The sequence below is a fragment of the Helianthus annuus genome, chromosome 11, assembly GCF_002127325.2.
Source record: "Helianthus annuus cultivar XRQ/B chromosome 11, HanXRQr2.0-SUNRISE, whole genome shotgun sequence".
NCBI lineage: Eukaryota > Viridiplantae > Streptophyta > Magnoliopsida > Asterales > Asteraceae > Helianthus > Helianthus annuus.
Genome location: NC_035443.2, coordinates 179,866,967 through 179,892,344, shown reverse-complemented (window position 1 = coordinate 179,892,344; position 25,378 = coordinate 179,866,967). Strand labels below are relative to the sequence as shown.

At 37.1% G+C, this 25,378-nt stretch overlaps 2 protein-coding genes across 2 annotated transcripts; one reads left to right on the top strand and one right to left on the bottom strand.

The window, feature by feature from the left end:
* Positions 1-8,077: 8,077 nt before the first annotated feature.
* Positions 8,078-9,123, bottom strand: LOC110891302 (zinc finger protein ZAT5). Its single transcript, XM_022138994.2, has one exon. It carries the CDS (start codon positions 9,058-9,060, stop codon positions 8,221-8,223), a length of 840 nt encoding a protein of 279 aa, XP_021994686.1. The 5' UTR covers positions 9,061-9,123; the 3' UTR covers positions 8,078-8,220.
* Positions 9,124-17,632: 8,509 nt separating this feature from the next.
* LOC110888912 lies at positions 17,633-19,102 on the top strand. Its single transcript, XM_022136408.1, has one exon. It carries the CDS (start codon positions 17,633-17,635, stop codon positions 19,100-19,102), a length of 1,470 nt encoding a protein of 489 aa, XP_021992100.1.
* Positions 19,103-25,378: the final 6,276 nt, after the last annotated feature.

Below are 25,378 nucleotides of genomic sequence, written 5' to 3'. Positions count from 1 at the left end.
TATCAATGTGCTTGGTTTTGGAGTGGAAAACAGGATTTCGAACAATTTGTATTGCAGCATCATTATCGCAGTAAATAGTAGTGTTAAGATAAGTGAAACCATAATCCTGCAATTGATGTTGCATCCACACCACTTGAGAGCAAGAAGCAGAAGTAGCAACATACTCGGCTTCAGCTGTAGATATCGCCACTGTTTGTTGTTTCTTGCATTGCCAAGAAATGAGCCGATCACCCAAAAATTGGCATCCCGCAGATGTAGATTTCCTGTCACTGTCAGTACCTCCAAAATTGCTGTCAGAGAAAGCAAACAAGTCAAAATTGGAATCCTTCGGATACCACAGGCCAAACCGAGGTCGGCCTTTAAGATACCGGAAGATCCTTTTAACAGCAGTAAGGTGAGAAGTTTTAGGATTAGCCTGATAACGTGCACAATTGCAAACAGAAAACATGATGTCCGGACGGCTAGCTGTGAGATACATCAATGACCCGATCATGGACCTATATTGACGTTGATTGACAGACTCTCCTTCTTCATCTTCAGTCAATAGTGGTCTCTCTGCCATAGGTGTTTCAGCAGGCTTTGCGTCCGTGAATTTGAATTTTGCCAGCACATCATCCACATACTTCCCTTGATGAATAAGAATTCCTTGCGAACTCTGCTTGACTTGTAGACCCAAAAACAGTGTCATCTCCCCTAGAGCACTCATTTCAAACTTCTTCTTCATAACTCTCTCGAACTCCTTGCAAAGATCCTCGCTTGTGGATCCGAAAATGATATCATCAACATAGATTTGAACCAAGATTTGATCACGTCCTACTTTCTTGATGAACAGAGTCTGGTCTATGGTGCCACGCGTATATCCATGAGCCAACAGATGCTCTGTTAGTGTGGCATACCAAGCTCGAGGAGCCTGGTGTAACCCGTACAGTGCCTTGTCTAGCTTGTAAGCGTAATCAGGATGGTCTGGATGTACAAACCCTGGTGGCTGCTCGACAAAAATTTCTTCCTTCACATCTCCATAGAGAAACGCGGTCTTGACATCCATCTGATAAACAGTGAATCCCATGTATGACGCGTAAGCCAAGAAGATCCGGATGGCTTCAAGTCGTGCAACCGGAGCATATACTTCATCATAATCCAGTCCTTCAATTTGTCGAAATCCCTGAACCACCAGCCTTGCTTTGTTCCGAACGATAACTCCTGCAGAATCCTGCTTGTTTCGAAATACCCATCTAGTTCCAAGTTTACGTTTTCCAGATGGCAACTTGACAAGCTTCCATACTCCAAGTTTTTCAAACTGGTTCAGCTCTTCGTGCATAGCATCTACCCAGCCAGGTTCCTGCAGAGCTATATCAATAGTTTTAGGTTCGATTTGAGAAAGATAACAAGAATATAAGAAAGTGTTAATGGTTCCTGATTGACTCCTGGTCAAAATTCCTGCATTTACAGGACCAATCACATTCTCGATTGGGTGATTTCGTTGAACGCTCGTCGGTATGGCCAAATCAGGTACAATCTCTTCCTCAGTGGTGGTGTTGCTAGACTCCCCCTCATTAGGTGCTGTAGTAGTGTGAACTACAGAAGAAGTGACAATACAGTCCTCAGGAATTGGGTCAGGAAACAATGCAGAGTCACTAGTCGATGCACCCTCAGGGGATGGATTGACCGTCGGAGTTGGTGTTGGGTGTTGCGTAAACACCATTCCCGGTGGATCAATGGTATGATGCCTCACGGTGTCTGGCATCTGTGCTTCGTCTTCTGTATCTTCAAATGACAATGGTTGTTTGGGAACAGACACACCTGCAACTGAAACATCACTTGACAAAATGTTAAATGATTTAAACAGAGCAGAATAATCGTATAACCAATCTAGACCAACTCTAGCGTCCGTAGCATTCTCTTCAAGCCATTCGATGTTGCACGACTCAACAACCTTTTTAGTTACTTTGTTGTATACCCTATAAGATCTGTTTACAGGATGAAACAGGATGAACCGAAACCAGTGATGGTTGCGAGTCGTAACTGGAACGTGATAAGCCGCAACTAGATGGTTGCGAGTCGAGACCTGCAAAAGAATAAACGATAAGATCTGTTTACTCGCAATCCCGATTTTTCAGCACTTCCAAAATTCAAAGATATTGCAATCTTTGAATCTGTTGACCACCAACTTCCCGAAAATTCAGCAAACACCTTTTCCAGAAATCAACAAACCAAAATCAGTATTATTTCGATGAATCTGTCAAGAACAGATTACATATATCGCTGCAAAACACTCAACAAAACAGATCAGTAGCATAAATGATTCTTGAATCCGAATGATATCAAAACCGAGCCCTTGAATGGCTTCAATGGCTCTGATACCAATTGTAAAACCCGTGAGGATCTCTCAATGATATCAATCTTAACTTGTGAAAGCGCGGAAATCAAACACAAGTTGATTCAAGAATATAATCTAATAAACAAGATGAAAGTAATAATCAAATCACAAACCGATAACTTGCATTCAATGGCTTGGCAAAGACTAATACAAGAAATCGTGAGGAACTCGGTTCCTATGCTGGATGTCGCCCCCAACTCTTAACCCAATCAACAACCTCAAACAATGAGGTTAAAGTTGATTAAATACAAAACAAACAGGGCCGAAATACTAGGCCCATGCGACATCTACAATAACTAGCCCAAACCACATTGATTAACCCAAAACATAAGAACTAAACAATTACAAGATCAATCCCTAAACTGTGCTAACCTACATGAATAAACCTTCGGGTTCCAACAATGATAGAGTTCCTAATCAAATTACTTTTAATCCCAACCACTATATTTAACATATAAGCATCCTTACATCACAGTTCGGGTTCGATTTCGATTGAGTTTGATTATCCTTCGAGTTTCGATTTGATTCGATTGATTCACCACACATAACGACGTAAAATAAACATGCACAAGTATCACGTAAGGCACACACACACGTATAAAGTACCAAAATTCCCGTATTCGAGTTCGATGATTGATTCGATTAGCTTGGTTATTGATTGATTAACTTTATCGCATTGTTACTTCCTATTATTCAAAGTCGATCGTCGGTTCGCAATTAGATTATCGATCGATTAATTTGATTATACAACACTTATTCAACATAATACAAAAATAAAAATTAAAATAACTTTAATTCCAATAACAGTCAATATTTGACTTTGACTTTGACATTTGGAAAATACGGGGTGTTACAATAATCATGTTGTGCATAATAGCATCCTCTTCCGAAGATGATGAATACCACTCGGACGAAGACGATGAAGACATAGAAGAAATTGAAGAAATGGAAGAAACGGGTGAAGCCATGATAATTTTTTAGTGAGAGATGGGGTGGTAACGGGTAAAAAAATAGATGAGTTTTTATAAAAAGAGGAGAGGGTTATAAAATGTAAGAGAGATGTGAGATTGTAGTGGGTGAAAAGTTGTGAAAAAATGAGTAAAAGAGGTGAGTATTTATAAAAATGGAAGTGAAATGGGGGAGAAATTAAAAAATAGCCGTTTGAAATTTATTATTTTTTATTGTTTTTAACGGTCAAAATTGACCATGGGCCCACCATTTCGTACGTCGCAAACGGCTAGAATGGGACGGAGAGGACGGGGACGGATGGGGGCGGCACGGTGTTTGGACCGTCGCCGACCCGCGACGGGCCGGGGCCGACCCCCATACCGTGTAGCCTAATGTAACTTGCTTTTTTTTTTATCTCGTTAGTTTTATAATAATTGAGCTGTTAAAAAAAATAACAAACTATATAAAATTCTCCCCTTAAATATCTTTCAAATAATATAATACTACCCACACAATATAATTTGTCAAACCGGCCACGTCTTTCCCTACCGATGAAGTCATTTAACTGGAGTAACCAAACACGCTTTTGTTTACGTGTTAATTAGTATTTGTTAACTATGATAATAAATATCAGCATTCATTAATATCTTCAATCGTCCAAATTATAAATCACTAAATATTCGTCATTGCGATCTTTTCTAATTACATTGCGTAGGTTGAAACATGATTCATTATATTTTTTAATTTGTTATAGTTATTAAAACATACACTTTAGAAAATCTAGAAATGAATGCTAAAAAGTGTACATGAAAACCCCAAAGGGTAACCTATTACAAAGTGGGGTAATAAGTATGGACAGTGACGGAATCAGAACTTCTATGTCAGGGGGTCATCATAAGACTCTTTTTTCTATCGGCTACAACTAGAGAGTCTAAAACATGTTTTTTCCTAGAAAAATCTGAGATTGTACATATAAAAATCTTACAAATTTCTATGTCCGAGGGGTCAACGGACCCTCTTGACCCCCCTCTGGTTCCACTCCTGTATGGACATTTCATGGTTTGATATTTTTCTTATGAATAATAAGTTGTGGCCGATGAAGTGATGATCATATTGTACGAACAATGACATTGAAAGCAGAAGACAATTGTCTTAGGGTAACATCATGATATATTAAGACAAGTAACAGATTGTTGTTTAGCGGTTTAGGATTTAACTTTTAGATTTGGTGTTAATTTTTTTTTTATTAGCATGATTAGGCTAGTACGTATAGATAATTAGATATAATTGTAAATTTGTATACATTTGACCTAAATCTAATAAAATGGTATATACATATAATTTATATTTGTGTAAATGTTTGTTTATATATGTAGGTGTAGATAGAGGATCCTGTACATTAATCCAGAAGTGTGAAAAGTGTATTATAACATTATATATAACACTATATAACACCATATAAACACCGTATAACACTATGTAAGACCATATACCACTATGTAACACTATATAACAGTATAACAAATATAACACTATACTTTGTCTGATAGCATGTCTATGATAGATGTATAGTGTTATATATTGTTATATAGTGTCACATAGTGCTATATGGTCTTATATGGTGTTACATTGTGTTATACGGTGTTTATATGGTGTTATATATAGTGTTATAATACACTTCTCACGCTTCTGAATTAATGTACACTATCTCTACCCTGTATGTGTATATGTTTATGTATATATATACTAATTAAAAATAATAATTCGAGCCGAACCGAGCCAAGCGGACCTTTGATCATGCTTGGCTCGTTTACAAACCAAACCGAACAGAGCGACTCATTTACAACCGCGCCTCAAACCGAATGAACAATTTTTCAACGAGCGTCGAGCAAGCAACGGGCGATTCGAATCGCCGTACTTTCATCTTTTAACAAAAGAAAAACCCAACAAAATAGAGAGATTTATATATTCACCTACGAAAATACTTGCAAGATGATAGCATTATACACCCACCCTAATGTGAGAGCGATCGAGTTTCTTTACGTTACGCAAGTGGAAATAATAAAAGAATATCGTTGATAAGAAGTTGATAAAATTTTTTAATGCTAGAAGTATAATATCAAACCATTGTTTTAGAAGTATAATATCAGACTGCATATAATAATCAAATTAATATAGTAAATATATATGTAAATTACTCAAATAACTTTTTTTGTTAATTCATATGTTTTAACAATCTAGACTTTGAAAAATGAAATTCGGGTATGATAATTAAGCTAAACCGCCTATGTGATGCATGTGATCGATCTTCTTGTTCATGTGACCAATTAACATACAGTTGTCCCATATGTATGTAATTTTTGATGATGAATATGATTGTAATTTGTCGTTAAACATACAGTTGTCACAAAATCGTTGTTATAACTAATATTTTCTTGCTACAAGTAAATGCTATCATGAGAAGGTATTCAACACGTTGTTGATCGATGTAGTTAATGATGACACATGATTACATCAATCTTTTCGTTTCATGTGATCGGTAGCAAGATATATGATCTCCCATACATACATTTTTTTTCTTTAATGATTCGAATAACTTTGCGTCATATATGCCTTTACTAGTGAGGAACACATTTTATAATCGTTATCTCCATCTCCGTTAAAGGTAAAAAAAATTTGAATGACAAATTTAGATCACCGACGAAGAAGTAAAGTATTATCGTGCCACTAAGGGAACTACCTGATCATATCTATCATCTTTTCATTTTAATTGTGTGAGATGCTAAATCAAACTCAACCTTCATATGAGTAAAAATAAACGTTTTACAATTAAATAAAAAAGAATATCTTCTTTAGCCATAGTTGTAGGACTTTAGCATTTAGTTCACAAGAATCACTAACCCACAAGGAAAAAGAACTAAAAGGTACTAACTTTTATGTGAAGCAATTGCTACAATAAATCTTGGTATTGCGTAGCTAGCCCCGTTCTTCATACAAATACAACCGCATAATCATTTTAATTTACTTCGTATGAAAAGAAATAGTTTAGTCGAAATAAAATAAGAGTATTATATATATTTTTAATTTCTTTTATGATTAATTTTAAATTTTATAACAAATATTACCTAGAATTGAATGAACAGTAAAATCATTAGGGGATAAGTAAATGGTATCGGCTATCCGTACCTATATCAAATTTACCAAACCGGGTGTATTTTCGGTACCGTTTCGGCTGCGGTGTTCACCGGGCTTTACCCTCAGATACCGGTGTCGTATCAGTACTGAACCGTACTGTACCGTACCATGTATATTCGGTACTGGTACCCACTTTTGTGGATTTCGGTAACGGTATTTTCGGTACCGAGCTCAACAAATCCTGTAGCAATGTAGCAATGCAAGTAATTGCCCCGTTTAGATTACTTTTCATACACACAGTAAGTAAATTATATTTCGTTTGAATGAGGTTTTATATATACACAACAACTTATTTTCCGGATCGGTACTTTCGTTGTCGTTACCGGTACCGATCTCATCCCTATTTTAACGTGTTAGCACCGTAATAACTGAACTGAAAACGACCGAGTTTCCAACTGGGTCCTATTATTATATATTAGTTTATTTAAAATCACTTTTTTAGGACGGAGTGACTATATTTACCACGTTATTTTTATATATGTTTTGATATTCGATATCTGTTTGTCGTTGCTGACACGCATTTTGCAGTCATTAGGTCCCCACCGCAACACGCGGACGGAAAATCAACTAGTTTCAATAAAATCCAAACATGTTTTCCCCCAACAAAAAATAAAGTACACACGATTCTACCAAATTAATATCTTCTAAAAGATTTTTCAAAATACAAACATAATAATAACATTGCGGAGTAGGATAAAATACAAATTCTCCTAAAAATAAGAAGTCATAAGAAGGGTATTAAATGAACTCCAATCGACTTCATTCAAGCGGCATTAGAACCGTCTAATCGAACTCTACGATGTGAGATTTTATGTTTTTGTTTTTAAAAGTCTAGTTTGTAGATTTTAGACTTTTTGTTTACATAATTGTGTTTTTTTATATATCATTGTGTATTTTCTAGATTTGCGTCATTTTCTCTTTTTTGTGACTCGTGTCTTTTTTTCGACATTGTGTTATATTTTTTGATATTATGTTATATTTTGCTCGACGTAATCTATTGTGGCTTTGTACGCTTCTTATTTTTAGGAGTATTTATAGAATAATTTTACCCATAACATTGCTTTGATAACAATAGAAGAATGTACTAATTTAGCCAGCACACTCTCTTTTTTTAATCCTGAGAATTCATTACCAGAAAGTTTTTCGAAACCTCAACAATACCTTGCTAAGCATCTAGATTAAAATTAATTTAACTTGTGTTGTCATGTGCCATATGATCTCCAGAGAACTAATCTAGTAGGACACGCTACTACAGATACTCTTATTTGTGACGAAAAAACCGTCACAAAAACTCCCTGTAGTTGTAGAATATCAAATCTAAGTTTATTGTAAAGTAAAATTACGCTTTAGAATTACAATGTTTTATTGGATTTTCCAAATGCAATTTTAGTTGAATGAAAAAAATGTAATATAAAATAATTATAAAGATACTTAGGTGTTTTATGTTTATAATAAATAAATACCTGTTAAGTCATCTCTCAAGTGAAACAAATTGAAAAAAAAAAAATAAACAATAAAAAAAATAAATGAGTTGTAATGAACTGAAACACGTTGATCTTCAAAGAATTCAGCTTCCAATATTCATCATATTAATTCTGTTAACAAATTAAACTAAAAGAATTTTAAAGAATCACCTTTACATACAACAAACTATCTATTAATCATAAGAAAAAAAAGAATCATATGTAACATGTTTAGATTTAGATATGGCAATGAACAAGAGAAGAATTCGAGAACACGATCATTTGTTCTTCGGGTCGAAATCGAACTTTCGTTTCCCTGAGATCATCATCAACTGGAGCCGGAAGATTCAAGTCCAACGATAATAGGGTTTTCGGTTTCTTGGACTCTTGACACCCGCTCGAATCACCACAATCGGTTCTAGCCACGGGCATGGACCTATGTCGCCTCATATGACCACCTAGTGCCTGGCCAGAACCAAACTCCGCACTACATATAGAACATATATGAATCTTGGTTACTTTCATCGAGCCACTAGGGTTACACTGACCCACGCTCGAACAAATTTGAAGAGATAGCTCGGTAGAACCATGATAAACATGCATATCTTGTTTCACCATATTAGGGTTAGAGGGTTTCTTGTGACTAGCCCTATGTCCACCAAGGGCTTGAAACGACGAAAACCCTCGGTTACATGTTTTACATTCGTAAACATAAAACTCTGAAGTCCTCGCCACTTCCACCGCCCCAACAGCGGGCGGTGGTAGTGGCGGGAAAGAGCCAGAATGGCCCTGGCTCTGGCTCTGAGCCAGAAGAATCAGGCAGTTAGCCATGTCTTCTTCTTCCTCGTTTTCTTGAACAATTTTTGTGAACTCGATGGAAGCGTTCGTCGTGTGGAACGCGTTATTAGGGTTTTCGGTATCACCATCGGTGGTGGCGGAGGTGGTGGTGGAAGAGGTGGAGGCCATGGTTAGAGAAAGAGGTGAAGAGGGTCTTGGACGCTTGGTTCTTTTTCCTTTGATGATCATGTTTCTTGAATCCGCCATGATTGAACTATGATAATCTTGATTAGCTTGCATTGTAGAGAGAGAAACAAGAGAGAGATGGAAGATGGAGTAAGAGAAGTAATGAGATGGAAGTTTAGTTTTATATATATATATATATATATATAGAGAGAGAGAGAGAGAGAGAGAGAGAGAAAGAGGAGAGAGAGGCAGCCCGTGAGAGTATTGCCATTTGCCACCGATCTAACTTCTGCCTTTCCACCCTTGGAAGTTACTATAAAAAGGGAACCCGACTTGCTTTCTTTCTTTCTTTGGTTTCATAACTTAAATTAATAATAAATAAAGTGTAACACTTTTTAACAACTTATATCGATATCGTGTCTTTATAAAAGTATATTGAAATAACATTTTATTTTGGAGTTAAATGTCATTTTAGTCCCTGTGGTTTGGGCCATTTTGTCAGTTTAGTCCAAAGGTTTTATTTTTAACCTGTAGGTTCAAAAAGGTTTCAAAGTTGCCATTTTAGTCCACTAGGTTAACTTCATCAATTTTTTCTGTTAACGAGAAGGCCAATTCGGTCGTTTTATATGGCTGAATTGCCCTTTTAGTTAACAGAATTACATACAAAATGACCAAATTCGTCTTCTCGTTAACAGAAAAAATGGATGAAGTTAACCAAGTGGATTAAAATGGCAACTGTGAAACCTTTTTGGACCCACAGGTTAAAAATGAAACCTTTGGACTAAACTGGCAAAATAGCCCAAACCACAAGGACTAAAATGGCATTTAACTCTTTTATTTTGCATGTGATGGTTTTATGTTGTAAGCAATAATAATAATAATAATAATAATAATAATAATAATAATAATAATAATAATAATAATAATAATAATAATAATAATAATAATAATAATAATAATAATAATAATAATAAGAGTTTGAAAATGTTTTTGACATTTTAATTAGTATGTTTGATTGGTTGATATCATATGGGCTCCACCAGCTTTTCCCATTAACACTCGTCAGCACACTGGCGGGGATGCCATAGCGCCCCCTTGTTAACGATGGTGGTGTGGTTGATGGTGCCCCGAGGCGCTAAAATGGCTGACCTGACGGGATGGCGCTAAGCCACACCCTGTAACCTAAGTATTGTGTTGAATTCGAACACACATCTATATTCTGGTATTATATCAAACTTGAATACACGCATTTATCTTGGTGATACTATAAAAATGGTGATCATGCTCCAAAATCTTTTGGTGAAAAAGATAAAAATATAAAATTCTTATTTCGAATGATGCAGTCAAGATAATTATAAAATGATTGTAAAATTTTCTGAAGCTAAATCAGTTATAATATTTTACATAGTAAAAAGTCGAAAGACTTTCCATGTTTGAAATGAGAGATGAATTTTAGTAAACTCTTCTAACAAGTCAATAAACGAATATTTTCAAGTTATGGGCAACAATTTATACTTTGTGTACAAGAATATCAGCAGTTCAACATTGTGGATAAAAAAACACCCAAATTATTTTAAGAGCCATTTTATTAAAAAAAAAAATTTAAAGTTAGCCATTTTATTTAATGAAAGCCACATATGGGTCATTACTAGGCCACTAGGCATTGAAAAAATTATGTTGTGACATTTTTGTGATTAGGCTAGAGGGTATGGTGATGGTCTTTTAAAGGAGGATGATCCGCTACGTAGGCGTCACGTCATAGTCCTCCTAAGATGGTCCATCCCACAAAACTAGAGGGTATGGGAGGATGATCATACCCCACAAAACTATGTATAAGTATTAATGCCTAATGTACAAATCCCATTCACAAACAAACAAAGCGGGACCCACCATTTGGACCATCCTGAACGTCGATATCCCGACGCTGAAGACGGGGACGGGATGAAGACGGAGGGGGGCGGGATTGGCTGACGCGCGTCGCCGAGGGAGGACGGAGGGGGAGACGGACCATACCGTCCAGCCTTAGGGCATTGAAAAAATTATGTTACGACTTTTTTGTCATTACTTGAAGTCTGGGCAATTTACTAGGCCACTAGCATTGAGAAGGGGAAAATTATGATCTGCAACGTCATAATTTTTTTTTTTTTTTTTTTTGAACGGGAAGCTGAAAAACATATAAATATTCAAACGAAATTACATTACAACATAATAGAAATGTCAAAGCATTTCCAATTATTCCACCCAAGAGTAGTCGCCTTTGCCCTTTGCTTTGCCTAAAAAAAACGGGTCTTCCTTAATTGATTCCACAATCCTTTGAACCGGTATCATGATCCAGTTCAACTCCTTGTCATTTCTGGAAATCCACAATCTCCATAAACAGCCAAGGACAACCTTTTTGAGCCCATTTGCTCTTGAAAATGTTTCAAAATCTGCCTAACCGATTCGAAATCCACTAGAACTGGGATTTTTAGCCATCTAAAAATATTCCATGACACACTACGAGCCCAAATACAAGTAGCGAAAATATGGGAACACGACTCTTTGCATACGGGCCATACCCCATCTAAAACATAACTCGTCTTCTATATCAACGCCCGCTCTTCTTTGGCTGCAATGGCAACATCATAAATAAATAATAAAACACTAATTAATAATAATATAATGTTAAAATCCATTTCATTAGAGCCATTAGAGTAATTAAAACTTATGTATGATCAAGATCCGTTCCCTTATACTCTATTTTTTGTTTCGCCAATAAACCATCCCCATACCTCTTATATTGGGCTAAGACCACCCGTAGTGGGGCGGTATTTAAAAAAAAAATAAAAAAAAACGCCCCGAAACGCCCCCCCCCCCCATTACGGCAGGCGTTATTTGCCATTATTTTTGAAAAAATTGCATGTAGGCGTTTTAAATAAAACGCTGAAGTGGGTCAAATGGAATTTGAATGTGGCCAATGGGAGTGGTTCAAGGTTTGACTAGCCAATGAGCAACTGTTTGCCTTTTTTTTTGTTTAATGATTGGAAGGGCATTATTAGGCATTATTCCCACTACGCCACTTTTGCAATAACGTCCCATGCTTACTGGACTGCTACGTGTCGAATAATGCCCCATGGTGGAGGCATTATTTTGTTTAACCACTACACATGGTCTAATAAACCATCCCCATACCTCTTATATTGGCTAAGTTAATGTAAAAGGTACATTTAACACACAGTATAAAACCTAATTACGTATTAAAGGAACTCAAAATTAAGCATTAAGAAAATATAATTGAAAATTACGCATTAAAGAAATCAAAATAAACAACCATTTTTTTACCCAAAAAATAAACAACCATTTTTATTTAAACCTTTTACCTTATATATTTAGTCCTGTATAGTATACTAAACTATAAAATGTGTATACAAATTTTGTTAAACTAACATAGTAGTAAAGTGATGCTGAGAATCCAAATTTAACATAAGTTGATTTTAAACCGTATCACATATTATCGATATTAATTTGCTGGAAATTTGTGGTTATTGGTACTTGTTACAAAATAAATATGATGAATTTATATTCATTTTAGAGAGTTTCGAAACACCTCTTTGTGGCTTTCTGACGTGTAACTAACTAGCAATCTTTGATTAGTATATTTCTTAAATGGGTAAATTACTTTTTGAGTCTTTGTGTTTTATGTGTTTTAACTAGTTGAGTCCAAAAGCAAAAAGTTTAACGACCTGAGTCCGTATAAGCAATTTCTTTAACCATTTGAGTCCATTTTTTGGATGTCTGTTAACTGTGCCGTTAAGTCCCCCCACGTGCAGTCCATGTGAGGGGTATTTTCGTCCATTTAACTTCCCCTGCCTTAATTCCACCTTTATTAATGCCACCAACCTCAATTAAACCCTATTTTCACCCCCCCAAACCATTCACTCGCTCTCACAATTCCACCTGATAACTTCAAATCATCACGTCGATCATCATCCACATGAACGAAGAATAATGGCGCATCTTCACGACATCTCAACGTGGTGTATTCGTGGTTATGGACAACATTTCGATCCATATGTGGAGTATGGTAAGTAACTAATAACCTAAATCTCATCTCTGTTTTAACATGAATCCTTTTACAGTAATCTCAACTCTGTTTTACTTCATTTCAGTTGGTGAGCCTACAATGTTCAGCATTCACATCTTCCATGGTGGGGAGTTTGTTGTTAAACCTGTATTAAAGTATGTTAAAGGGTTGCACTCCCTTTCCACGTCTATCTTAACTGTTGTGCCAGGATTGGATCTAAGGAGCTCTTCACAATATTCCTTTAAAATAGAGTATTGAGCTTTGAAATCACCTTCTATTCTGTGTAAAGCCATTACCTTTGCCCTGAATGTCTTCTGCAAACTTAACTGAATCTGGTTCTTCTTCTCCAAATGATCTTGAAGTGCCAACAGTGGAATTCCTGGGTTGGAAGCTAATATGCTCTCCACTTCTCTTGCTACAGCAGATACAGTGTATAACCTAACCTTTCTTGTGGTCAAACAAGTATGATTATCAAGGAAAGTTTTTACACACCATGGATGTTCATCTCGAGATCTGGAAACATGAAGAACCCATTCACATGTGGGCTTTGGAAACCTAACCTTTTTTGGTGCTTTAACCTTTTTTTTTTGGTGGTTGAGAAGTAGGGTTGGATGTATTTAATACATCAACATTAACATCCCCATCCCCTGTTGAAGATTCCCCTTCTTTTTGACTGGGCCCACTCATATTTGCAAAATCCCCAAACTGCCCTTCTGGTGGTTGCATGCCTTGTAAATCAGGATTCACACCATGACAAACCACCCTAAATCTTCTATTATCATTCCTTCTTATTACCAACTGCCTTCTTGAGTCCAATGCATGTTTTTTAATCATCTGCTTCAAGTCTTCTTTATTAGTAAATAACTGCCCAACATAGAATGACCCTCTTCCACCCCTGACCCCCTTTCTCCTCTTTCTCATCTTCTTCAGGCCCTTCTTTAAGGGAGGGTCATTTTCATCAGCACTTGCAAAGTCTTCAAGGTCAATCTCAGTGGTTTCCTCTGCATTTTCTTCTTCATCATTCTGATTTTCTTCATCATCTTGATTTTCTTGGTCATTACCTTTTGTTTCAACAACTGCTCTAAATGTATCCATATCCACTTCAAGTTCTTGAATCATATTGTGTTTATCAATATTGTAATCTAACTCATCACCATCATCATTATTGTTTTTACCAACCTTTTTACCTTCATGCTCTCTTTGGTCATCATCCTCATCCATATTAGGTGGCTCATGTTCCATACTGTAATCCGGATCATCGGAATCCTCTTCATCATCAGTAAACTTCAAAGATGATGAATCAGTATCAGCACTTGCATTTACAGTATCCTGCACATCTACTTGTTCAGTATCTTCTCCATTTTGATTATCCTGCTCATGTTGTTCACTATCTTCTGCACCTAAGCCATTATTTACACCATTCACACCTAAGTCATTTCCATCTTCTATGTCATTTACACCATCATCTCCTAAGTTAATACCACCTTCTAAGTCATTCACACCTAAGTCATTTCCAACTTCTATGTCATTTACACCGTCGTCTCCTAAGTTAATACCACCTTCTAAGTCATTCACACCTAATTCATTTACATCATTCACACCTGATTCATTTACATCATTGACACCTGATTCATTTACATCATTCACACCTGATGGGCCACTATCATCCAACCACCCAATTGCAAGTCTTCTAACACAATGTATAGGTTTAGCTCTAGCTCTAACAGGAACATTCCCAACTGATGGTGCATCTTCAGCAATTTCTTCAATTACCACATTTGATGTTGATTTAGGTGGTGACAGGAAATATGTCTCAAGTTTTGTCGTCCAATGTTCAACATAAACCTCATTCTCTCTAATCTTACCAACATATTGACACATATCTATCACATCCCGATCAGTCCCTAAAGCCCTAATCCCTTCAACCAAACTTTTATCCGGAATCCTATAATTGTAATACACAACTTCATCCTCCTGATAATGCAGCATCTTAAACATCGTGTTAAACTCAATAACTAAGAATTCATCAGCATCTATGTAATCAATATGGTTGCTTTTACCTTTAACATACTTCAATACAGGTTTAACAACAAACTCCCCACCATGGAAGATGTGAATGCTGAACATTGTAGGCTCACCAACTGAAATGAAGTAAAACAGAGTTGAGATTACTGTAAAAGGATTCATGTTAAAACAGATATGAGATTTAGGTTATTAGTTACTTACCATACTCCACATATGGATCGAAATGTTGTCATAACCACGAATACACCACGTTGAGATGTCGTGAAGATGCGCCATTGTTCTTCGTTCATGTGGATGATGATCGACGGGATGATTTGAAGTTATCAGGTGGAATTGTGAGAGCGAGTGAATGATTTGGGGGTGAAAATAGGATTTAATTGAGGTTGGTGGCATTAATAAAGGTGGAATTAAGGCAGGGGAAGTTAAATGGACGAAAATACCCCTCACGTGGACTGCACGTGGGGGGACTTAACAGCACAGTTAACAGACATCCAAAAAATGGACTCAAATGGTTAAAGAAATTGCTTATAGGGACTCAGATCGTTAAACTTTTTGCTTTTGAACTCAACTAGTTAAAACACATAAAACACAGAGACTCAAAAAGTAATTTACCCTTCTTAAATATATGTGTATTATGTAGGGTCCGCCTTTATATACACAAATTTAGTGAAAAACTTTTGCTTCTCAATTCTAGAGGGCCCTAAAAAAATTTCCGGTTAACTCTTATATTAATATATTGTTTATATTTATTATATGTTGTTAACCATTTTTATATGTATCTACTATCAAGTATATTAAGTTATGTATACTATATGTAGCTTTTGTGTTATAACTTACAAGTAGAAAACCAGATAAGAGGAGCTTGCTTGCATATTATTATTTATACGAGTTAACGCATCCCGCACGTTACAACAACGCACGTATTCTAACAGAATGGTAGATACAAAAGTTCAAAATATGTTCGATTGAGAAAATGATTCATTCATTGTCAAAGAAGGGTACCACAGTTGAGACTCGGTTGATATCGCATTTTGGTGCATTTACTGTAAGAAAGAAAATACATAACCAAAAAAAATCTTAATATGGTTAAAACAAAATCAAAATTGTTTCTTTTAGTAGATCTTAGTTAGTTAATGATAGAAACTAGCTCTATACTTCCGTACGCGTTGCGCACGGGACCGCTGAGAAGAACAAAAAAAGAAAATGTAGAAAAAAAACACTAAAAGATAACCGAAAGAAAACCAACAAAAAAAAAAATTATGGTAAAGATATTGTTTGTATGAAATCCGTGGTCAGATATGAGCAAATGGTACTGGGTGTCGGTACCGAATTCCCGAACCGAAAGATCATAAGTACCAATTCGGTACCGACTTTTGGCGTTCTTGGTACCGGTTCGCTACCGGTTTTTACCTTCATATACCAGTACTGTAACCGGTATTTTCGGTACCAGTACCGATTCGGTATCGGTTGGCACCAAGCTCATCCCTACCCCTGAAACTAAAAAAAGAAATCATTAAAAGTTGAAGAAAATCAACAAAAAAAACGTTGTACGATACCATTGTCCGTACGGTACCCGTGATCAGGGATGAGCAAATGGTACCGGGTAGCAGCACCGAATTTCCCGAACTAAAAGATTTTAAATATCAACTCGGTACCGACTTTTGACGTTTTCTGTACAAGCTGGTGCCGGTTTTTAACTTCATGGGCCGATACCGAACAGGATCACCGCCCAATTTACCCAATTACACAACACAAAACCTTATATGACATGTACAATTATACATGTACAAATCCTAAGCCTTATGTCAAAGTACAAACAAAACATAAAAACCTACAATAAAGAATAGCATGTAAAACCTTTAATGCATAGCTTACAACAACTATAAGCATAACAATGTTACAAATTGATAATATATAATAAGCATTTCAAAAACTGTATATTTGTATATTAGTTATAAATAATAGAAAGAAAAAGGTATATTTTTATTTAAGGAAGAGGTATGACTTTTAAACTAACCAACCATTGTGACTTTGGTTTTTGTATTTATGTATAATTATATGCCATAACGGATACCTTGTGGAGCATTGGAGTGCAAGCCTGGCACATCCTAAATTGTATTTAGTTTTGAAGAATGTAATTTTAATAATGGATGAATAAAAGACCCCCAATCCCTAGCCAATTTTCGCCCAATTTCTTTGGTGGGGTCCATTTATAAGATCATTTCGAAGGTGTTGGCTAATCGGTTGAAAGCAGTCATTGGGGATTTAATTTCGCCGACTCAGTCGGCGTTTTTAGGAGGTAGGAATATACTGGATAGTCCGTTAATTATCAGTGAGACGGTTGCTTGGGCCAAGAAGAATAAACAAGGTCTCTTCATTTTTAAAGTGGATTTCGAGAAGGCCTACGATTCTATTAACTGGAAGTTCCTATTTTTTCTGATGGAATGTATGTCTTTTCCGGAAAAGTGGATCTGCTGGATTAAAGGATGTTTGTCTTCTGGGACGGGATTGATATTGGTGAACGGATCTCCAACGGATGAATTCAAATATAAAAGAGGGCTGAGGCAGGGCGACCCTATTTCCCCCTTTCTCTTTATTATGGCGATGGAAATAATCTCTTTGTTTATGAATAGGGTGATGAACGCAGGTCTATATGAGGGGATTAAGATTCCTAATGATGGCCCTTTATTATCGCATTTATGTTACGCAGACGATGTCCTATTCTTAGGTCGTTGGTCGGTTCAAAATGCGGTCACTTTGAGTCGCCTTCTTCGGTGGTTGAACTTGGTTACGGGCCTAAGAGTAAACTTCCAAAAAAGCAAATTGTACGGGTTTGGGGTTGATGAAGAAGAAAAACTGCGGCTGGCTAATGTGTTAAAATGTGAAGTTGGAAAGCTCCCGTTCTCCTACCTTGGCATCCCTATAGGCGCTAATATGAAGAGATCAAAGTTTTGGGATCCAGTGATCAAGAAATTTTCAGCAAAATTATCCAAATGGAAGGCTAAGTTTCTGTCTCTTGCGGGTAGAGTCACCTTGGCCAAATCGGTTCTTGGTAGTCTTCCCTCGTATTTTCTTTCTCTTTTTGTTGCCCCGAAATGCGTGATCAATAAATTGGAGAAGATCCGAAGAGATTTTGTTTGGGGATTTTCCGAGTCGATAAAAAAGATGAGATGGGTTCGTTGGGAAGGGATAACGAAATCTAAAAGAAAAGGTGGGCTAGGTGTAGGGAATATAAGAGATTTCAATATAGCGATGTTGACTAAATGGTGGTGGAGATATAAGTCGAATCCGAATCAGTTATGGGCTAAAGTTATTAGCTCGATTCACAAGAGTAGCTCAAATCTTTTGATCCCGCTGAAAAAAACAATCCCGGGGGTGTGGAATGACATTGGCAAGATGGATAAGATTTTAGACAAGGCTGGCATTAGCCTTATTCAGAACCTAGTAGAGGAAAATGGGGTTTGGAAGTGGCGATCTTCGGCTGAAGCGGGGTTCTCGGTTAAGCAGGTGCGGTGGGATCTTGAAAGCTGTCGTGTGGCGTCCGCGGTGGTCGATCCAGCTCTGCTTTGGAATAGCTGGGCTCCCGGAAAAGGCAATATTCTTTTGTGGCGGGCTCTCCTCGGCCGTATTGCTTCGAGGGAAGGTTTGGTTCGTAGGGGGGTGACTTTGCCGGACGTTAACTGCCCTAGGTGTGGGCTTGATATTGAAAGCTCAGACCATATCTTCATCCGATGTCTTTGGGCGAAAAGTATATGGTGGAATGTTTTGTCTTGGCTGCGAATTAGTTTTCCGTCGCAATGTGATTCGCTCGAAGAGTTAGTAAAGTATATAAAAGAGTGCCCCGGAAGTGCCACGTGGAAGCGGTTAGTTTCTACGGTTGTTATCGCTACGGTTTGGAGAATTTGGAGCGCTAGAAATGCCAAAGTGTTTGAGGACCTATTCATCCCCATCATGAAGACTGTAGGTTTCATTAAAGAAGACTCTTTTATTTGGTTCTGCAATAGAGCGAAGAATATGAAGCCTACTTGGGAGAAATGGGTGTTGTTTGATGTAGTAGATCTGATGTAATTGTCTGTTGGGTTGTTGTTTTCTTTGTTTTTTTTGTTTGTTTTTTGTTCTCCCAGTTGCTTGCTGGCTCTTTATATCTATATATAAAGCGATTGCCGTTCAAAAAATAAAAAAATAAAAAATAATGGATGAATGTTTAATGGTTATATTTGAATTGACTTTATCTAATTTGTTTAATGAGACAATGACCCAAATATCATGAGGTTTTAGTGTCCTTCAATTATTCAGTTAATCATTACTTGAGTAATTTAGGAATAATTTTAAATTACAATCACGTATACAATTATTAAAAACAATAAATTGTGATAAATCTTAAACATTTGTGACTACGCTCATATGATCATTGATGGATTATAATAAATAATTGTATCCTAGTCCTACTATTATAAATTATGGAACCGTATGCTCAATGTATGTATAAAAAGACAGCTAACATAAAATTTGTAGCTAGAAATAGGATTGTTCAAATAACTCATACTAGAGTCTAATAATTAATACTAATTGCTTCTCAAGTGGCAATACAAAGTGTGAGATGTTCATATATAGCTTGTGACTTGAATTTGCTCAAGAAAGCTTAGTTCATAATTAACTCGTGAGTCAATTCGGCCAGTGGCGGATCCAGATTTTTCTTTTCACTGGGTTCACTTTTTTTAGATACTCCAATTTCATATGACTGAACATAAAAAATTTCGAGTCGGTTCGAATCGGGTAAGGTTCATCACATAATAAAAGTACGATACAATAATGAAAAGAAAATCGCCATTAGAAATTTAAAAACACATAATATAAAATATGATAGTCTTTACAAATAAAAAAAAACTATCTAAAGTTGTTGATTGTGGAGGCGATTTGTTTTGTTATAACCCTAAATGGTTGGTTATTTTCTTTATAAATGGAGTGTGTAGTTATGCATAGCTATAAGAAAAAAAAATTGAACTACCAAAAACCATTTCAGCTGGTTTAACTAGTAATGGTACCCAACTAACCCGACCAGTTTGGTTTGCCGTTTTATAAAACAGTTGTCAACGGATGGACCTAAAACTTTGTAAAAAAATCGCTTGACCATGAGCACCCCTAATTAATGTAGATAGAAATGATATTCTTACTAGGTTCCATTACTCTTCTTGTATTTGCTTTGGTGTCCCTTCCAAGTTCCATCCAAACTTCTTGCCAAACCAAAATCTGACATTCTTGGATTCATATCTTTATCTAACAATATGTTTCTAGCTTTTAAATCTCTATAAATAATTCTTAGCCTTGAGTCCTGGTGAAGATAGAGAAGCCCCCTTCCAATCTCAATTATAATGGTGTAGCACTTTGACCAGTCCATTAACTTTCTTTTCCCTTCATCTATAAGTCACATTGATGAAAAGTGAATGGTATGTTAATATATTTGATCTTGTGTAACAAAAACAGATACAAAAATCTAGAGCAAAATGTACCAAATATAAAAGAATTCAAGCTTTTATTGGGCATGTACTCATAGCTCAGCATTCTCTCGTCTTCAACAACGCAGCATCCTAAAAGTTTCTCACAAGATTTCGGTGCTGAAGTTTAGCGATACATTTAACCTCGTTTTGGAACTCGTCTAGTCCTTTATTTGATTTTCTTGAGTGCCTTTTCAAAGCAATTTCTTTCCCATCCTCCAAGATTCCCTGGAAATAAATATTTTTGCTTAAGTGGATATTAGTTGATTTGCATACTACAAATTCTGTACCCATAAAATGAAAATAATTTTTTTGCTTAAGTGGATATTAGTTGATTTCCAAACTACAAATTCTGTACCCATAAAATGAAAATTAGCTTCGCGGGACGGTATATTTCCCAATAAATAAGTAACAGTTAAATGGTCAAGTAACATTTGACTTCACTTAACCAATTTCAGATCTGAGAGATGTATGTCGAATCTTGAAAAATCTGTAGTGACCCATCTAAATGTGTGACCATTTGATGAAAAATCTGTAGTGACCCATCTAAATGTGTGACCATTTGATGAAAAATCTGCAGTGACCCATCTAAATGTGTGACCATTTTGAACCTATCAAATGTGTGACCATTTCAGATCTAAATGTCCTTTGGAAAGATTAAGATTTTCGGATATAGCAGAAACATTACCATTCTTCTTCTGGTTTCTTTTCCTGTAAACAAACAAGCATATGCCCAATAGAACAGTAGCTGACTCAACAAAAAGTATAAATTGTGCCTCATACGGGATTCGAACCCGGGTGTCTTGGGGAGAATAACGCGGAGATAACCAGTGGAGAACCAAGGCTTTTTTGTTTATGGGTTCCCTTTATATTTTACTTATGGGTTCCTTTTCAGTTTGTTATATATATTTACACTAAAAATTAAAAACCGAAAGGGTTCCTGGGAACCCGTACTTTCTTAATAGGTCCGCCCCTGAATTCGGCCCATATCGTTCTCAACCTAGGTCAACTCGGCTCGTTTACAAATCAAGTGTTGAGTATGAAGCCACTTGATCAAGTGGACATCAGAAAAGCTTCTCTAATTACAGGATAAGAGGATAAGGGGCAGGGGCCATTATTCACGGATCTTGCTTTTTTTTTACTTCTTTCTCTTTCTTCAATCTCTATATAAGAGATTCATATATATTGTAATTCCTTGTACCTCTCCAAGCTTATTATAAACTCCTAGTTACTCGTGGACGTAGGTCAGTTTAGACCGAACCACGTAAATCCTTTGTGTTCTTGATTGTGGCAGATTGTGTGAGAGCGTTCGATCCTAACAACTGGTATCAGAGCTCAGGCTCGTGTTGTTGAACCGAACAGAAACCGAACAGAAACGAAGGTGTAGAAGAAGAAGATACCTGAAGGTGCAGAAATCTGAACTAGGGTTCCGATTTGCATCAGTTTCTACCCGATTGTTCACGTCAGCCATTTTCTGTTCAAAGCCGCTGCCGCCCACACTGCCGGGTTCCGATCAGAACCACGGCCATCGCCATCAGAAATGCCTCCACTGCCGTCAGAACCGCCTCCACCGCCATCAGAAACCGCCAGAACCGCCGCCGCCTCCGTACTCTTCACCCTCGCGACTAGGGTTTGCTGACCCAGTAGCCGCCGTTACTTAGGGTTTTCAATCTTTGCTTTTTTCTGGGTGTTGATTGCATCCAGAAGAGAAAAGAATAGAAGAAAAGAAGGAGAGCAGAGTTTTGTTCTGTGGGGGAAGAAGAAGCACAGTCGTGCTTTATTCTTTTTTTTGTGGAAAATTGAAGTTTATCAATTTGACCAAGGAGACCCCTCAACTTTAAACAAAGAAGAAAATTGGGTTTAGTTCTTTTTTTATTTAATCCTTTGGCAGTACTTAGGGTTTTCAATCTTTGCTTTTTTCTGGGTGTTGATTGCATCCAGAAGAGAAAAGAAGAGAAGAAAAGAAGGAGAGCAGAGTTTTGTTCTGTGGGGGAAGAAGAAGCACAGTCGTGCTTTATTCTTTTTTTTTTTGTGGAAAATTGAAGTTTATCAATTTGACCAAGGAGACCCCTCAACTTTAAACGAAGAAGAAAATTTGGTTTAGTTCTTTTTTTATTTAATTATTTGGCAATAGTAGCCAAACTTTTATTTGTCAAAGAACTAAGTTTTTTTGGGGCATTAGGCAGAAGGTTTAAAATTTCAAGATCAGTTTTTTGACCGGTTAAACCAGCAAATTTTCAGAGTATCGTTTCGTTGAAGATCGAAGAAACAGAACCGTAGACCAGTGCTTGTTTCGGTTGTTTCAGTTTGATTTTCGGTTTATTTTTCGATTTCAGTTTCGTTTAGTCGTGTTTGAGTTATCATGGAAGAAGACGGGAAAGTGCAAATCGACAAGTTTAACGGTACAGATTTTAGCTGGTGGAAGATGCAGATTGAGGCATTATTGGTTCAAAAAGATCTTGATATTGTGTTATCAGGAGTTAGACCAGAAAGGGTGGAACCAGCAGATTGGGAATCAAAAGACAGGAAAGCCAGGGTAGTTATTACATTGGCGTTATCAAAGCCTGTGGCATTCAACATCATGAAGGAAACCACAACTAGTGGCATGATGTTAGCCCTATCTAACATGTACGAGAAGCCTTCGGCAGCTAATAAGGTCTTTCTGATTTGAGAGCTGGTGAATACTAGGATGAGGGAAGGCAGTTCAGTCACAGAGCACATCAACAAACTGAATTCGATTTTGGCCAGACTTGTGTCAGTGGGCATAAAATTCGAAGATAAAGTTCAAGCTTTGCTACTGTTATCTTCTTTTCCAGACAGTTGGTCCGGAACTGTTACAGCGATTTCCAGTTCATCAGGTACCAGCGGATTTACTTTTGAAGGGATTCGTGATCTTATTCTGAGCGAGGACGTCAGAAGGAGAAGTTCGAGTGGATCATCGAGTGAATTACTGAATGTTGGCAGAGGAAGGAAGAATAACAGAGATAGTCGGAGTAGGAACAGAAATAGGAGTCAGTCTAGGGCTCGAGGTGATGTGACCTGTTGGAACTGCAAAGAGATAAGACATTTTAGGAATCAATGTCCAAATGAGAAGAAAGAAGTTAACGCTGCAGTAGACCACTCAGATAATGATGTTTTGATCTGTAGTGTGGAGAGCAGTGTGGACTCCTGGGTTATGGATTCGGGTGCTTCATTTCACGCTACCCACAGCAGTGAAGCACTGCGAAATCTGAAAGAAGGTGATTTTGGTAAGGTAAGACTGGCGAACGATGAGGTTCTTGATGTGACGAGCATGGGTGACTTAAATCTGAAGACTCCAGTCGGTTCATGGACTTTGAAGGAGGTCCGGGTAATTCCAAGTCTGAAGAAACAGTTGATTTCTGTTGGGCAGTTGGATAAACAGCGGCACGAGGTTAAGTTCAGGAACGGGCAGTGGAAGGTTCTAAAGGGAAATCTAGTCGTAGCTCGAGGAAAGAAAAGGGGTTCGCTGTATATGGTCAGTGTACCGTCTGAGGGAGTAACCGTCTTAGTTCAGAAGAAGACCAAGATCCGGTTCACAGAATCTCGTGGGCAGAAGAAGGTTTGTTTTGCAGGATACAAACCCAGAGCCACAAGTCAGATTCAGGTTGAACGTGCTAGGAAAGCTTCAGAGAAACCAGTCAGGGGTTTTCGTAGCAGTGGGAGCACAGGTAGTGCTTCATTCAGAACTCCCAGACGACAGTGGGTTAAGAGAACATGTATTCCAGCGGTGAAAGTCTCTCTAGTGAATTACCTGCTTATGATGGAGAGTGTTAGTTCTCAGGTTTTCTCAGAATCCGGCAGTTCATGTCAGTGGGAGCCGGTAGAGACAGAAAACGGGCCAGGAGCAGACTTAGCCATGACTGATGTGTTGAAGCTAATGAAAGCTTTAACGGGCCTTCGGGATAATTGAAGAAAAGGCCGGGTAACTAGGAAGGGGCTAAGATCAAAAGTTTTTTTTTTTTTTTACAGAAATGCAGATGCACAGTTGAAGCACAGATGAAGATTATCCCGTGGCTTCAAGTGGGAGATTGTTGAGTATGAAGCCACTTGATCAAGTGGACATCGGAAAAGCTTCTCTGGTTACAGGATAAGAGGATAAGGGGCAGAGGCCATTATTCACGGATCTTGCTTTTTTTCTATTTCTTTCTCTTTCTTCAATCTCTGAGATTCATATGTATTGTAATTCCTTGTACCTCTCCAAGCTTATTATAAACTCCTAGTTACCCATGGACGTAGGTCAGTTTAGACCGAACCACGTAAATCCTTTGTGTTCTTGATTGTGGCAGATTGTGTGAGAGCGTTTGATCCTAACATCAAGTCGAGCACGAACTAACCCTAGCTTAGCTCAATTCGGCTCATCAACAACGCTACATCCAAATGTCATTTCCTGCTCTTTCCAAAGGTAAACATGGGGGGAATCTCTTAATTTTAAGCTGACACCAAACGATTTGATTGAGCATCTAGCTCATTTCCGACTATCAGCTCTTTAAACTTAAAAGAGCTAAAGTTTGACAGTTTTGTACCTAATATAATGTTCAAGCTCTGCTAAGGCTTTGCTCGTGCTAAGGCTTTGTCTCGTGTTTTTTTTCTAAAAAATGTAAGAAGTGATTATGAACATTAGATTCAGGTAATTCATTGATGATATTAAATAAGTGGTAAAATTGTAATATATGTTTTAATAAAATTGTATGAACATTAGATTCAGGTAATTCATTGATGATATTAAATAAGTGGTAAAATTGTAATATATGTTTTAATAAAATTGACTGATTTCTTAGATTAAGAGTATAAAAGTAAATTTAGCGTGTCTTAAAATTAGGAACTCACA

Coding starts and splice junctions, on each gene's coding strand:
- LOC110891302 (XM_022138994.2), bottom strand. CDS start 9,060: ATGCAAGCTAATCAAGATTATCATAGTTCAATCATGGCGGATTCAAGA.
- LOC110888912 (XM_022136408.1), top strand. CDS start 17,633: ATGGCGATGGAAATAATCTCTTTGTTTATGAATAGGGTGATGAACGCA.